Source organism: Arvicola amphibius, chromosome 9 (assembly GCF_903992535.2).
Source record: "Arvicola amphibius chromosome 9, mArvAmp1.2, whole genome shotgun sequence".
Classification (NCBI taxonomy): domain Eukaryota; kingdom Metazoa; phylum Chordata; class Mammalia; order Rodentia; family Cricetidae; genus Arvicola; species Arvicola amphibius.
In genome coordinates this window covers 46106219-46120580 of record NC_052055.2, presented here as the reverse complement: position 1 = coordinate 46120580, position 14362 = coordinate 46106219, and the positions used below count along the sequence as shown (strand labels likewise).

General features: G+C 49.8%; 1 protein-coding gene across 2 annotated transcripts in view; it reads right to left on the bottom strand.

Moving 5' to 3' along the window:
- Positions 1–2510: 2510 nt before the first annotated feature.
- Positions 2511–14362, bottom strand: part of Tafa5 (TAFA chemokine like family member 5) — a 201930-nt gene continuing 190078 nt past the window's right edge. For both annotated transcript variants that reach the window (XM_038343065.1, XM_038343066.1), the window contains exon 4: positions 2511–4599. In XM_038343065.1, coding sequence (XP_038198993.1) covers positions 4591–4599 — 9 coding nt within the window. In that variant the 3' untranslated portion in view covers positions 2511–4590. The remainder of the gene's footprint in view (positions 4600–14362) is intronic.

Here is a 14362-nt window from a genome sequence, read left to right as displayed (position 1 = left end):
CATCTCTGAGCACAAGCACGGGCTCATGAATTTCCCACTGCATGGGCCCATGGTTTCACAGGTGTGCCTGCCATAATGTGTGGCAAAACTCAACCGATCCCCAGAACATGATACTGGAGATACGGCTCAGAGCATTTGTCCTGGGTACATTTGTCGAGGGTACTGTTCTGAGAGGCAGAAACTTGATACAGGCACGGATGCTCAGAAGGTCCCTAAAGGGGAGAAGGAAGGTGATGCCATGCTTGGGCTGTGGTTCCCAACACTGAAGCATGCTCTTTGTCCAGAAAGCCTCCCCAAAGTCCTGTCATTCCTCCAATGGGTAAAATGAGGCTCAGGGAGAAAGCATGACTTCCCAGGTGCTCCATGGAAAATACAATCAAGTGGCATCAGCCCAGGCCTGAATGGCTCCACTACTATGTATCTACCTACACGGCAGGGGCCTGGCGGGAGGTATGAAAGCCCTGCCCACTAGACAGCTGACTTGGCTGCCATGGTAGTCAGGCACAGAGGGATCGTGATGTCTAATGGCTTTTGAAACTGCATCAGCTCTTGTCCTGGAGTGGGCTTACATCTGCAGAGAGGGGAGAGGTTACATCTTGTCCCTGAATTCTCTTCTGTCAGGTGGCATCTGGGCTTGTACAGAACCTTATAGAGGTGTTCGTTCACATGCAGAGGAGCCGCTGTCAACCCCCAGGTGCCTTGAGGGCATTGTGAGGGGGGAAGGAAAGCACCCAGGGTGATTTTATGGGTGGGAGGAAAAACAAAGGCTACTGGCTGACCACAGGGCCCAAGTGCCAGGAGCAAGGCTGGCTCTCTTCCCAGAGATAACAAAAGCCCGTATATGACATGCCCTTACTCAGGAGAAGCTCACCCCCCACCTAATTCAGTGCCTCTGGGCCAGGGATAGACTTCCAGTCCATACCAGACTCCGCAGAGCTTGCTTGCCCAGGAAGTTTCCTGAATGGAATGTTCAACAGGCCTATATTGGCTCCTCACCCAAAAACTCCTCATGCCCTCCGGTGGCCAGTTTTGGGAGGAAGGGCTGCTTGTTACACAGCGCAAACAGGCCCCAGTAGTGCTGGAGAGGGAGCTGATCTTCCTCTCCGCGCCAGACTCCTGAATCTCTCCTATGACGACTCCTTAGGGCATTGGTATACGCCAATTTATCACAACTGACACATTCCATCCTGGGGGAAGCGCCTTAAGACACAGGAAGTACACAATCCACAAGTCTAAAAAGAAATCCTTTAAGTTTTATTGGTCACAAAAACCTCCCTTCTGAAGGTTGTGTAAGATGCCAAAAAGAGACTCGTCTTTTGAGTTGTCTGCAAGTCACGCAGAGAGCTCCCTCTTCATGAGTTGTCACCCATGCTGGGTGCGTTTTTGGTGATGTAACCGCCTTGGAATTCACTATGCACCTGTCAGTAACCCCTCTCCCATCTCCTGCAACTCCAATAAACTCATTGATACAGCAAGTAGAACTTTGGTAGTTATTGCTTTAGTCTACTGCCAGTTCCCTCTCTGGGGTGATGCCATATATGTGATTAGAGGATGGAGGAGGGGACCCTGGAATTGGTCCCACTGTCTCAGACTGACTATGTTCTGTCATACTCCAGGGTAGCTTACCACATTATACCATTGAGGAGGAGCCAGAGGGTGCCCTATCCTAGGCTGATTTTTCCTGGCTTGGGCATCCAGACTTCACATGAGAAGGGGCAGAGTTTGGTTGGGGCCTTCGTAGGGTAAGGCAAGCTCCCTTGTACTATTTCCTCAACCCCAGCAGCACAAGCCAGATCCCTAAAGACAGACTGGTCTCGTCTACCTACCTCTGTGGCTTTGAAGATCGATGAGAGTCTCTCTGGAACACAGCGCAGAATACCAGAGCATCGTATGCCACCCAACCGCCACAGCTATTCAGGGTTGGTATTTGTCACAAGGAGCTGTCAAGTGGCACTGGATGGTGACTCTAGGCCTCATCTCCAAGGACTGCTTTTTGGAGGCTTGAGTAGATTTCTGTGAAAAAGGAGTCCTTTGGAGAACAGGAATCCCCTGTGTCCTGGCCATGATGGCCCACAAGAACTGGGAGACAGGCAGATACATATAGCAGTTCTTCTTCCCTCGGGTCACCTGGGATGTTTCTGGCCCACAGGGATGAAGTAAAGCAGATGATTATGTGTCTTTAATGAGTAGGGTACCCTCTGGGTGTGTCTGGAAGACTCAAGGGTTCATCCCATGAGTACGGAGTATAGCTGAGCAGGGCTATCATATAGTATAGAAACCCTGGGTACAACCTCTGAATGAGGGATGGCTTCAGAGCCCACTGTACAAGCCCTGGAAATTCTTGGCACTCAACTCCTAGAGAGTGCAGCAAGCAGGAGCTGGTGACAGCGTCAGCCTCAGGTGCAGTGATCAGGAAGGACCCAGGGCATGGTGCCCACCTACTGTCCCCACCAGCCACACCGACTATTCCCCTCTCCCAGGACACCACGGCCAGGGAACAAAAGCCATGCTTATCAAAGGACTTTTTTTCTTTATTTTCATAATTTAGCTGAATCAACACAAAATTGGATACCGTAAAACAAGGGGGAAAATACGCTGCAACATCTTAAATCTCCCGGTCTGCCCTCAGATGGAGGTGTCTGTGCTAGCTTGCAAAAGAAATGGCCGAGGGGAGGCGGAATGTATGTTGAGGTTCATAGGTGAGATGAGACCTCCTGCTCTGCTTGCCCCTGGCGACACAGGCCACCGGAGGCTGGCACCGTGCAGACAGTGGCCTTGCCTGGCCACCTCCTCTGACGAGAATCCCTCATCTCAGCCTCGTTGCTCTGCCCAGGATGCTCATCCCTCTGCATGAAGGAAGGGAAGACACGTGGATACTGAAATGAGTCTCACAGAAATGGGCTTTCTTTCCTATCTTTAGCCTATGATGCTGGAACGGCATCTATATACTGGAGTTAAATACATTTTTTTTTTTTGCTTTTTCCTTTAGTAGCATATTACTAGCATGATAGTCATGTTAATTGGACGTGTAGGTAGTATACTTTTAGAAGAACTCAGGAAAATGAATGGGCACTGTGGCTGTCCCTTATCCGATGGACTCTGGCACCACAGTGTAGGGCAACCAAGGAAACTGACTCTTCCCCAGTTCCTCCGCCCCCTCAAGCCAGCCCTGCTGTCTCAGCCTCCTGGTGTGGAGACCGAGGACCTCTGAGAACCAAGGGGACCATTTACTGGGGAAGGGCAAGTTGGCCGAACATGGACTCAAGATCTATGGGATGGTAAAAGGGGGTTAAGAGAGAGAGGGACCGAAATCCATCAGAGGAGGCATGACGAAAATATTGTACACGCAATGTTTACCAACACACAGACTCACAGGGGGTTGTGAGCTACCAGACCAAACAAAAGCAAAGAGAGACATAGCTTCCTAGCATGGGCAAGGTCCTCTGCACCTCACCCACAGCTTGGCCCCTCCATGCCTGCACTGAGGTCCTCCATGGCCACCCTGGAGTCTCTGGGATGACAGGGGGGCCTGGCCACAACTCTTGGGATGGTCAGACCTGCCGTCAAATGTTAAATAGGATTTTCTACAAATATACAACATATAAAAACTGTTAAATATATAACTTTAGGCTTTTGCAAAATACATTTAATGATCTCTTTCAAACAGGGTTACTTCAGTTTTCTTTAATTTGCTTTCTGGAGCTAAATGGTGTATCAGATGAGATAGCAGTCACGGGAGACCCAGCATGCTCTTGGCAAATGGTGGATTATCCAACTATCAAAAATGGAGCTGTGGAAGAGGCATGTCTAACTGGTTAAAACAGAAAGTGATTTTAGTACGACAGAGTTGGTCTAAGCACAGGGGCAGAGGGTCTGTGTCCGGGGCCCTTGCTGTCCGCTGGGGGCCGTCTCCGGCCACGCCCCGGCTGGGTCCTGCAGGTGCCCCACAGTGGTGTCCTTCTGGGCAAAGCCATCCTCCTAGAGCACGCCGCAGTGTTCGTGGGGCGGGGGTCTTGGCCGCGGATGGCCTCTCCATGCTGCCTGGGCCACCAGCATGTCTGCCACTGTGCCCTCCCCCGCCCCACAATCAAACCCGGGAACTCTTGGCAGCAGGGACGTGTCCACGTTAAAATAGATTTGCTCTTTGGTCTATTGAGTATACTGAAAGTATAAGAAAATAAAAGTGATTCAGACAGTCTGGGACACAGGAAGTGGTGGCTTCTGCACCCGACAGTCCCCGGACCTTGCGTTGTGGCTCAGCTGGCTGGGCTGTAGCCTCCTTGTTCTTGTCCTCCAACTCCAGGGAGCAAGTGGCTAGGGAGGGTGGGTGCAGCCAGGCTCCACACACCAGGTATTGCTGATTCCTGGCACCACCCCTGACCTGTGGGTCTGAGTCCCGGCCTCCTGGGTTCAGCTGGACAGACTTGAGCTCAGAGCTACGAGGAATTGGGCTGTCCTGGTTAGGCCTCTGGGAAACTGTAGGTATGTGGAGTACAGGCGGTGTCCACGCGGGATGGAGGACTGTGGCTGAGGTGTAGAATCTCCAGGTAGCCACGGCCACGCCCAGGGGCACCGCAGGGGCTGCGACTGTCAGGAGACCTGAAGAGCAAAGAAACAAAGCAGTCAACTTTATACTGAAACCACTCTATCATGTTTCTGGCACATTCCCCGACACATATACCTCCCCTCTTGCCCGTCATGGGCAAGTTAATCATCTTCTGGAAGTTGACTAAGATTGCAGACCTGGATGATGGGGCCGGCGGGCGGCGGGGTGGGGGTGGGGGTCACTCTGCCTAAGATTATGCCCCAGAAGCACCATCCTGTCACTGTTTCAGAGGAGGCTGCCCTCTGCTGGGGACCCAGAGGAACTGCTGTAAGCTCCCCAGCTGGTCTAGATCCACTTGGTTTCCCAAGAGTGGGTGGCACCAATCTGCAAACTTAGCACTCACCTTGTGCTGGCCCAGGAGGCATGCACTTCCCCTCTGGACCCTTTAACAGCTGCCAGAGGAGAGGAGGCACACCCTTCCCCCACCTTTCAGCAACCAGACCAAGACAACAGACAATAAAACATCTCCAGGAGTCCCACCGTGACAGAAGGGGAAGGTGAAAGGCTGGTGTCCGCTCTCCCAGAAAGAGCGCTCACATAATTCTGACAACTCAGCAGAGTACCTTGCAGGAGAGACTTGAGCTGAGACGAGGATGGGCCAACAATGGGCGGGACCACACCTTGATCAAGACTGTTTAGTTACACATGTACCTCCTACCCTCTACGCCTAAATTTCTTCAGTATCCTACAGACAGTAGGGACCACTGGACCTCTGATTCCTCCTCCCACTGTGTCCAAGTGGAATAAATCTGCTTTCTCTGCTTTACACCAAGGCTGGTCTCTGTTGTATTAGGATGGATGATGGGCCTTGCTTTGTTGGGGCTGCCAGCACTCAAACTATGAACGCTAACACCCCTACTAACAACCCCAGTTCTGTCACAGTGAGGAAGTGCCCTGGGACTGATTCCAGAACACGGGATTGGTATACACACACACAGACACACACACACACACACACAGAGAGAGAGAGAGAGAGAGAGAGAGAGAGAGAGAGAGAGAGAGAGAGAGAGAGAGAGGAGAGAGAGGTCCAGCTGCTGAGTGGCCTCTCCGGGCCACATACCATGGTAGGGGGGCTTCAGGGAGACCATGGATTGTTGGTGGATCGACTGGGCAAGTTAATAGGTGTAGCTGCTTCTTTGCATCCTCGTATTCTTACCAAACACACAGGGGCAATTGAGTCTGAAAAGCCTCAGATTGTTCTTCTCAATATCCCTCGAAAGTGCATGCTAAGAATAGCTCACTCAGCATTCACACCATAGTTAACAGATGTTTGGTGTGGGAGAATTGTCTGTATTCTGTCAATCACGTTTTAAATAAATGCTGATTGGCCAGGCAGGAAGTATAGGCGGGTCAACCAGACAGGAAGTAGAGGCAGGGTGATGAGAACAGGAGAATTCTAGGAAGGAGGAAGTCCATTCCTCCCAGTCCTGTGCAGACCATGGAAGAAGCAAGATGTGACCTACCCTGCTGAGAAAGGTACCGAGCCATGTGGCTAACATAGATAAAAATAATGGGTTAATATAAGTGATAAGAGCTAATAAGAAGCCTGGGCTAATGGGCCATTCAGTTTCTAACTTATGGAGACCTCTGTGTGATTTTCTTTGGGACTTGCCGGCTGTGGGAACTGGGCAGGACAGAAACCCCAACTAGCAGACACTCATGTTACAGATGTTGACTAGGACCACAGCATCCTGCGTGTCTCCATGGCTTGGCAGACTTGGTGTGGGCTTCAGGGATGCTTACCCCCTCCCTCTACTATCATACTGAACTGGGATGGGTCTGTGGTCTGTGTCTGCAGCACATTTTGGAAGGTGATTGTTAGATAATGATAGGATGATGGGGGCTGTCTGCAAACACAGAAAAACCAACAGCTGAAACCACACACATTTGTTATCTGATGACATTTCCTTGGAAGACAAATATATTGTTGAATTATCAAAAATTCACTCTTTCTAGATGTGTTCTGGGGGCCGCTCTCCCACCACTGTTCTGTAGCAAGTCTCTGCTCTTTCTAGAAAGGAACAATGTGGATGGTCTTAATATTACTTCATTTGTGCTACACACACACACACACACACACACACACATACACACACGCACGCATGCACGCACACGCACACACCCTAGGTGGTTTCTGTTCATGCTCATCTTATTCCATTATAAATCCTTCCCAGCTCCCAAGGGACCAAGCAGACCATGCATAGCCCTGTGTGCTCCCTCACCCTACACCCAAAGTCTTCTGCCTGATACTGCATGGCTGGCTGGAATAACCCTTTGCAGAAGCACAGAAGCTCTTGGCTGTCCTCTCCCTCCCAGACCCTGCCCCCAGGTGCCAGGGTCACAGAGCAGGGTTCACTAGGCCAGGCCACTCAATGGTCAGTGAGGCTGTCCCTGAGCATGAACCTGCTGGGACATAGCTCACAGGTGGCCTCCCACGCAGCCAGCAGGCTATCCCTGCTGGCCACTCCCTGCTGAGCTCCTGCTTCTGAGTTTGCCTGGGTCTGTAGTCACGATGGCTGCACATGGATAGCTCATAAGATCAGCAGCTCCGCAGCTCACAGTTCTGGCTAGCCTTTGAGGGCAGCTCAGCGGGGCTGGCTCCAGCTGCAGGGGATTGTCCAGATACTCTTGAGGTTAGTTACTGTGGTCTCAGCGTCATGGTGACAGGACCCCATCCCAATCTCTCCTACCAGCTCAAGTTAGGGCAGTTGCCACTGGACACTCTAGGCATGGAAGCACACTTTGCCTGGAGGACCTTGTCACTAATACACTATTGTAGCCACGATGTCACACACTTATCGAGCAGAGATGTTATTCCTTGCTCTCCGTTGTCTCACTTAATGGAATATTGGCTACAGATCTGTCATCTATTGGTTTTACTGTGCTGAAATATAATGACACATAAGCATGAAAAACGCTCTCATGAAATCCATTACTTTATTGCCAACTTGAAAGATAAATAAAAATTAAAATCTTGTTTAAGAATTGATAAAAAATTAGTTGACAAATCAGAGATGAATCCATGAATGTTTTAAAGCATGAATAGGATCAAAAAACACTGTGTGAAACTCTCCAAGAACAAAAGAGGAACATACAAACATAGACTGGAGGGATGTCTCAGTGGTTAGAGCACTGGCTGCTTTTCCAGAGAACCAGAATTTGCTTCCTAGCACCCACATGGCAGCTCTGATACCCTCTGCTGGTCATCATGGGCACTGCACACTCCTGGCGTATAGACATACGTGCAGACAGACCTTAAGTAGATATTAAAAATACAAGAGAGAGAAATACAAACCCAAGCAGCAGAGGGAAAGATCTAGATGATATGTAAGACTTAACCCTTCTGATTATGGAGCCAGTGGGGGAAGGGATGAAGGGATCCACATTAGCAGTATAAAAAGTGCCTATGCTTAACCGGCATACCTGCCTCTCAATGCGGATGCCTGACTTTTCAGAGCCTCAGAATAAAAAGTCCTGCTCTTGCTCCTGGGCCTCCAGTGCCTTTTTTTTTTTTTGAAGTGAGGTAAGGGTCCACATGTTACATTTAGTTTGACAAGTGGCAGAGCTGCATTTTGTTTGGTCCCCTTTCCACTTTCTTTTGGTGGTTGACAGTACTAGTAATTCGCCCAAAATATTTTCTGGTCATTGGGTACGCCGATCCTTTGTGGTGTGTCACTGGGCTTCGCTTTTCTTACTTAATGCACAGTTACTGTAGGACAACAATCCATGATCTTTTGCTTTTATTTATATCACATTAGACAAAGGCTAGACCTCCCTCCTTCTTCCTTCATTCATTTTTCGAGACAGAGTCTTGACATCCACAGACCAGGTTGAACCTCCTTGTCATAGCCTCTGAGTGTGGAGTGCTGGGATTTCTTGGGTGGATTTCACTGCGCCCTCCTAGAGGTCTTCACTAATCCTTCATGTGGGCTTCTTCTGTCGACCACACAGTGAGGACTCATTCTGCAGATTTCCTCCTGCAGTAAACTCTTCGGCACCCAGCTCTGAAATCTTCTGGAATACCTAACCACCGAAACAGGCACTGTGGATCCCACCTCCCTGTCCAGGCCTCAAGGGGGCCTCATATCTCTGGAGAGAGCTTCGGGGTGGTAGGTAGGTGTTGTGAACTCCTCCAGAGACGTGACTGTCATTCTGACAAGGGTCCTCACGTGCATGCTGGACACAGAGGGACACTGAGGACTGCTGCTCCTTAGTGGCTACTGGATGAGACCAGTGCTGGGTGGTTCATGGTGTCTCTATGGATGTTGCTGCCACAGTTGCCCAAGAATTACAGAGGTAGTATGACAAAGATTGGAAGTCCATGTCCACACATGATCTAACATTATAGAATGACCACTGTAGGGCCTGACCCCCAGGCTGGGACATTTGGAATAGGTCTCTTCTTACTGGGAGAGCAGCCTGGTCTGCACTACACCTATGTGGCCACAAAAGAAGGACCCACAAGCCTTTCTGGGCTCATGCATTCCAGGCTATGACGGATTTCCAACATCAATCTTTGTTGGGGGAGGCCAGCCAGAGGGCCCAAGAGCCAAAGATTTGTGGTTGGCCATATCACACAGCCCCAAGCGTCTGTGACTCATATGTTGCTGACTGTCACAGTTGCCATCTCAGCAGTATGCCATCTGTGTTCCATGTGTGTGCCCATGATAACGGACTTGTATAACCAGGCATGCCCAGAGCTGGTTACAAATCTCACCCACAAGAGTCCTAGACCTTTAGCTACATCACTTTCCCACTCACCCTAACCTCATGCTCCTCTTCCCAGTTGTCCAGCTGAGCACTGTCCCTTTCTGGTCCTCGATGTCCCCAGGTACTTGATGAGTAGCTACAAGCCCTATCTAATGGGTCAGCATGATCCAAGATCTGTCTTTTTCAGCTGGACCTGAGTGTCCTGCCCACACAGAACAGAGAAACCTTCCTTAGAGCTCAAACTGTGTGGGGAAAAGCAGGGACCAGCGCAGCATCCTTCTGCTTGGTATAGACACTGGGAGTCATAGTTGGCTGGTCTGCAGTAAGACCTGGACTGGCTGTCTTCAGGCACCAGCATCTCCCAATACTCTCCTGAATGTGACACTGAATGAGGATTATGGTGTCTCCAGAGGCTGTGCTCAGGGACAGACCATAGAAGGAAGAGGTAGGCAGGTAGGCATATGGCAAAGTGATGTGGGATTCCCCTCTGTATGTTATGAATGTTTTATTATTACTGGTTAATAAAGAAGCTGTTTTGTTCTATGGCAGGGAAGAATACAGGTAGGTAGAAAAACTAAGAGAAGGCAGGAAGAAATAAGGTGGAGTCAGGCAGATGCCATGTAGCTGCCAAAGGAGACAAATACCAGAAACCTTACTGGTAAGCCACAGCCTTGTGGCGATATGCAGATTAACAGAAATGGGTTAATTTAAGATGTAAGAGTTAGTTAATAAGAAGCCTGAGTTAGCCGGGCGGTGGTGGCGCACACCTTTAATCCTAGCACTCGGGAGGCAGAGGCAGGCGGATCTCTGTGAGTTCGAGACCAGCCTGGTCTACAAGAGCTAGTTCCAGGACAGGCTCCAAAACCACAGAGAAACCCTGTCTCGAAAAATCAAAAAAAAAAAAAAAAAAAAAAAAGAAGCCTGAGTTAATAGGCCAAACAGTATTGTAATTAATATAGTTCCTGTGTGATTATTTGGATCTGGGTGGCTGGGAAATGAAAGCAGAGTCTCCATTTACAGCAAAGCTTAGCAGACAGTGAGTGATGGTCCCAGACAGTAACTTGTGCCCACCTGATGACCTGATTAGTGATGGTGATGCTCACTTGTCCCCCTGGCCCTTTTATGTAGAACTCATGCATTGAGTGCTGTAGCCCCAAGGAATATACAAGGTCCAGAGGGGATTTAGATGATGGCAGAATCCACAGGGCCCTAGAGAATCATCTGCAATATGATGGGAACACACTGTGGCCCAGATTCCATGGCTAGGGGAAGTCCTGGCACTGTCCCCATCCACGGTTGTGACTTGTTAAGTACCTGGCCCAACGAGTAATGAATGGTGGAGTCACCAACACACCCAAGGCTTGGCATAGTGCCATGCTGGAACAAATTCCCACCCCCACACATGCCTTGCTTGATCCCTTAGGAACCACCATGTCTACATGGTATTCTGAAGATAGTCCTAGGGGATGCATGGAAAGCCTTCCTGGCTCCACATGATATCCTTCTTCATTTACCCGAGCACCACATGCTGGCTTTGGGCCACACAGACACCAACTTCCCACTTGGCTAACAGCAGGGCACAACAGACTTCCAGGGTCTCCAGGCTTGTTGGGGTCCTATTGGACATGTCATAAGGCTCAAGGTGACCTATGCATGTCCCATAAGTATCACATGACTTCAGTCCTATCTCCTGCTCACTGCCAGTACTGTGGTCCTATGCTGCCTGGCCTTGCTTTCTGCTCCATCCTCAAGAAGGGCACTACAGAGGCCTTTTCTCCCTGCTACCCACCCCACCAATGGCTAGAGCGTCCCGACCAAACCTGTAAGCTGAACTCAAAGAGCAAGCCTACCAGGAGGCCTGGCATGACTACAATGCCCTCTCTCTTGGACGTCTGACCTGTCACTAAAGCAATGGTGGTGCCGAGTGTCTCCCTGATGCCGTGGGAACACTCCAGACAGAGGGGTGATCTCTGTGTCCGTATCCTGAGCTCCACTGGGTGCTGCCTACAGCTCACTGGATGCTGCCACTGTTGTCCTGCTGAATTCTCAGCTGCCCACGGGGCTGTGGCTCTGTCAGTGCCCAGTTGAGAACTGAATTTGACTTAGAGGTAAAACAGATTTGCCAGCTCCCAATCTCATTTACGTCACTGGGATAAAGGATCCTGATGAAAAGCAACGTCAGGAGAAAGCACATTCTTTCAGCTTACAGTTCCAGGTCACACAGTTCATTACTTCGGGGCATCAAGGCAGACACTTGGGGCAATGGGTCACCTCACATCCACAGGAAGAGAAAAAGAAATGAATGCCTGATGCCCATTTGCACCAACTTAACCTCATAGAGTTCAGGGCTCCTTGCCTAGGGAATGGTGCTGCCCACAGTAGACCGGGTCTTTCCACATCAACTACCTCTTTGATACAATACCCCTACAGACATGGCCACGAACCTACCCAGTGTAAATGATCTATCACTGAGACTTCCCAGGCCATTCTAGGTTGTGTCAAGTTGACAAGGTTAATAGGCACAAGCCTAACCTCAGGCCTTCTTAATGAGGAACACTGTGGGATTTCTAGGGCTGGCACTGCTGTTCTGTACTATGTACCCAGGTTTAGGCTATTCTGGCATCAGCTATTGGAGACCCAGGTCCAAGAGTGACTGGCCTAGACAGGTTGGTGACCCCATGCTCCCACCTGCAGAGACTATTCTGGTTTAGTCATATCTACCTCAATGGTGTAGTTTGTTGACTTCCCTGTATGTGGCTGTTCTGGCTTTTCAGACTGAGCACTAGTCGGAATGACTCCAAGAATAACCCTAAAAAATCCCTAAGGCTGTTGGTTTGGAACAATCCACTCAGGCAGGATTGTGCACAGCTCCATTCTGAGCGATGGGCAGCAGTACGGTGAGGTATCGATATGGCTCATATCAAAGGGCATGACTTGGGCACTTCTATGACCTGGGTACCAGTGAGGATGCTGTGGATGATCACCCCTTTAAAGGTGGACAGCAAGGTTTGCTTTCAATCCGGAACCAGCAAAGCATCATTCTGAAACAATCTTTCTGCTCTGTCCCTGGGTGTGACTTGTGTTATTCGTATTAAATGAGTTTCATGTGACAATGAGTTTCATGTACATTGGTGAGAATATGTCTGCCTCCTGGACAGTGGAAGACCCCCACAGGAACACCCTGGGAAAATCAGGAAGGAAGTATGAGCGATACTTGGCAATAGCTTGTGCCCAGCAATCTCCTTTCTTTTCCAGATTGTTCCATTTCCTGCAGGAAAATAGAACTCGCAAGGAGCCAGGGTTTCACAACTGTCAGATCCACAGAGGGCAGTCATAGTCTGTGGTTTAATTTAAAATCATAAAACGTGGCTCGGTATGGTAGCCACATACTTTTAAATCCTGACAAGCATAAAACACTAGAAACATGGATTAAGGTAGGTTAACTCCAGGCACCCAAGGAGTGCTATGAAGGGTGGGGAGTCAGGGTGCCCTGCTCAGGCCATTTGTTTATGTCTGGATGGTAGAGCCCATCTGGCCAGGTCTGGGCAGCAACAGAGGGTCTGGTCCTCTGGTAGCATGTTCATTGCCCGTCTATCTTCAGCCCAGCAACTTATAGCATGTCTTGAGTCTAAGACTCCAAGCCCCAACATCATGGTAACCATCATGCTTCAGAGATGAGAACCAGGATACCTGTTCATGACTTTCCCAGTCTGCTGTGCATCCCTCCCGCCCCTGCTTTGTTCTTACTCTGGGCTACTTTGTCACACAGGAGGGACTAAGGCAGAATGTATCTTCCGGGCTCAGTGCTGTGCTGCATATTGTTTTTTGAACATCTGGTTTACAGCTAAAATGTGCCTCCTTTTACCTCAGTTTCCCCGGGTTCAAACATAGCTACATCATGAGTTAGTGTTTACCAATGAAGAGATTGGCAGAAGGTGGCAGCCTAAGATGAAAAAGAGAATAATTGACATTCTGGAATGTTTTTGCCCAGCCTAACATCCTTGGGTCTCTCTGACCCCGCCCCTGACATTCTGAAGTGGGGTGTTTCTGCCCTGGCTACTCCTACATTCCTGAGGCAGTTAGTGGGAAGTCCAGCCTTCAAACCTTCATGGCCTAGTGGGTTCCACTCTAAGTTTTGCCTGCAAGTTATTCACATCTGGGAGAGAGCAACTGTCAGTTGGAACAAGACTACTGTCTCCAGGAGACACGTCTCCCTGATTCCAGAATGCACCATCCAGGGACTCCCACACCCACCACAGTGACTCGGCTCCTGAGAACACACACTGGGCAGCAAAGGACACCCTAGTGGGATAACTACAAAGAAGGCCAGCCTGTCTACAACGTGCTCTGCTCATTTCACCCAGCAGAGGAAGGCCAGAGTGAGATGCTACCAGGAGTAACCCACTATTGAGGCAGCACTTCTCTGGATCATTCCCCACAGTGCCGGTGCCCAGACGCACTTCTGGGGTCAACAGAGCCACACAGCAGTCACGAGGTCACTCTGGCATCCTGCAGACTCCAGCTCAGCACTCATAGTGACTAGGGTGGACTTAAGGACACATGGCAACAGGTTCTGCCCGACTTCAAAGCAATAGGACACGTCGGTTGAGAATGGAAATGGGGTTCATTCAAAGGCACTGAGTCATTTCTGCAGTCAACACACGGAGTTGAGCCCTGAAACAGTAAGTACCGTGTACACTTTGATAGAATGCTGGTAACTGGACGAAGGGCCTGATGGGTCACTGTAGGTGGCAAAGGTGTGTTCCTGTATAAGGAACCTGCACACTCACAGCGCTGAGTATGGAGTCACTTGTACTCAGGTTCAAAGCATCCAGGATCCCCCTTCTGGCTGACAATGGTTCCAGGAATACAGCAGAGCTATCTCCTGCTCCTCCCCCCCAGACTGGTTAAGAACACAGCAGGACATGTTTTGTGGGACAGAATCTGATCAGATCTGCAGCTTCAGACAGCAGCTGTGTGAGCTACTTAGCTTAGTTAAGCTGGGTTCTGTTTGAGAGGGCCTTTGCTTAGGGCTACCTAAATGTG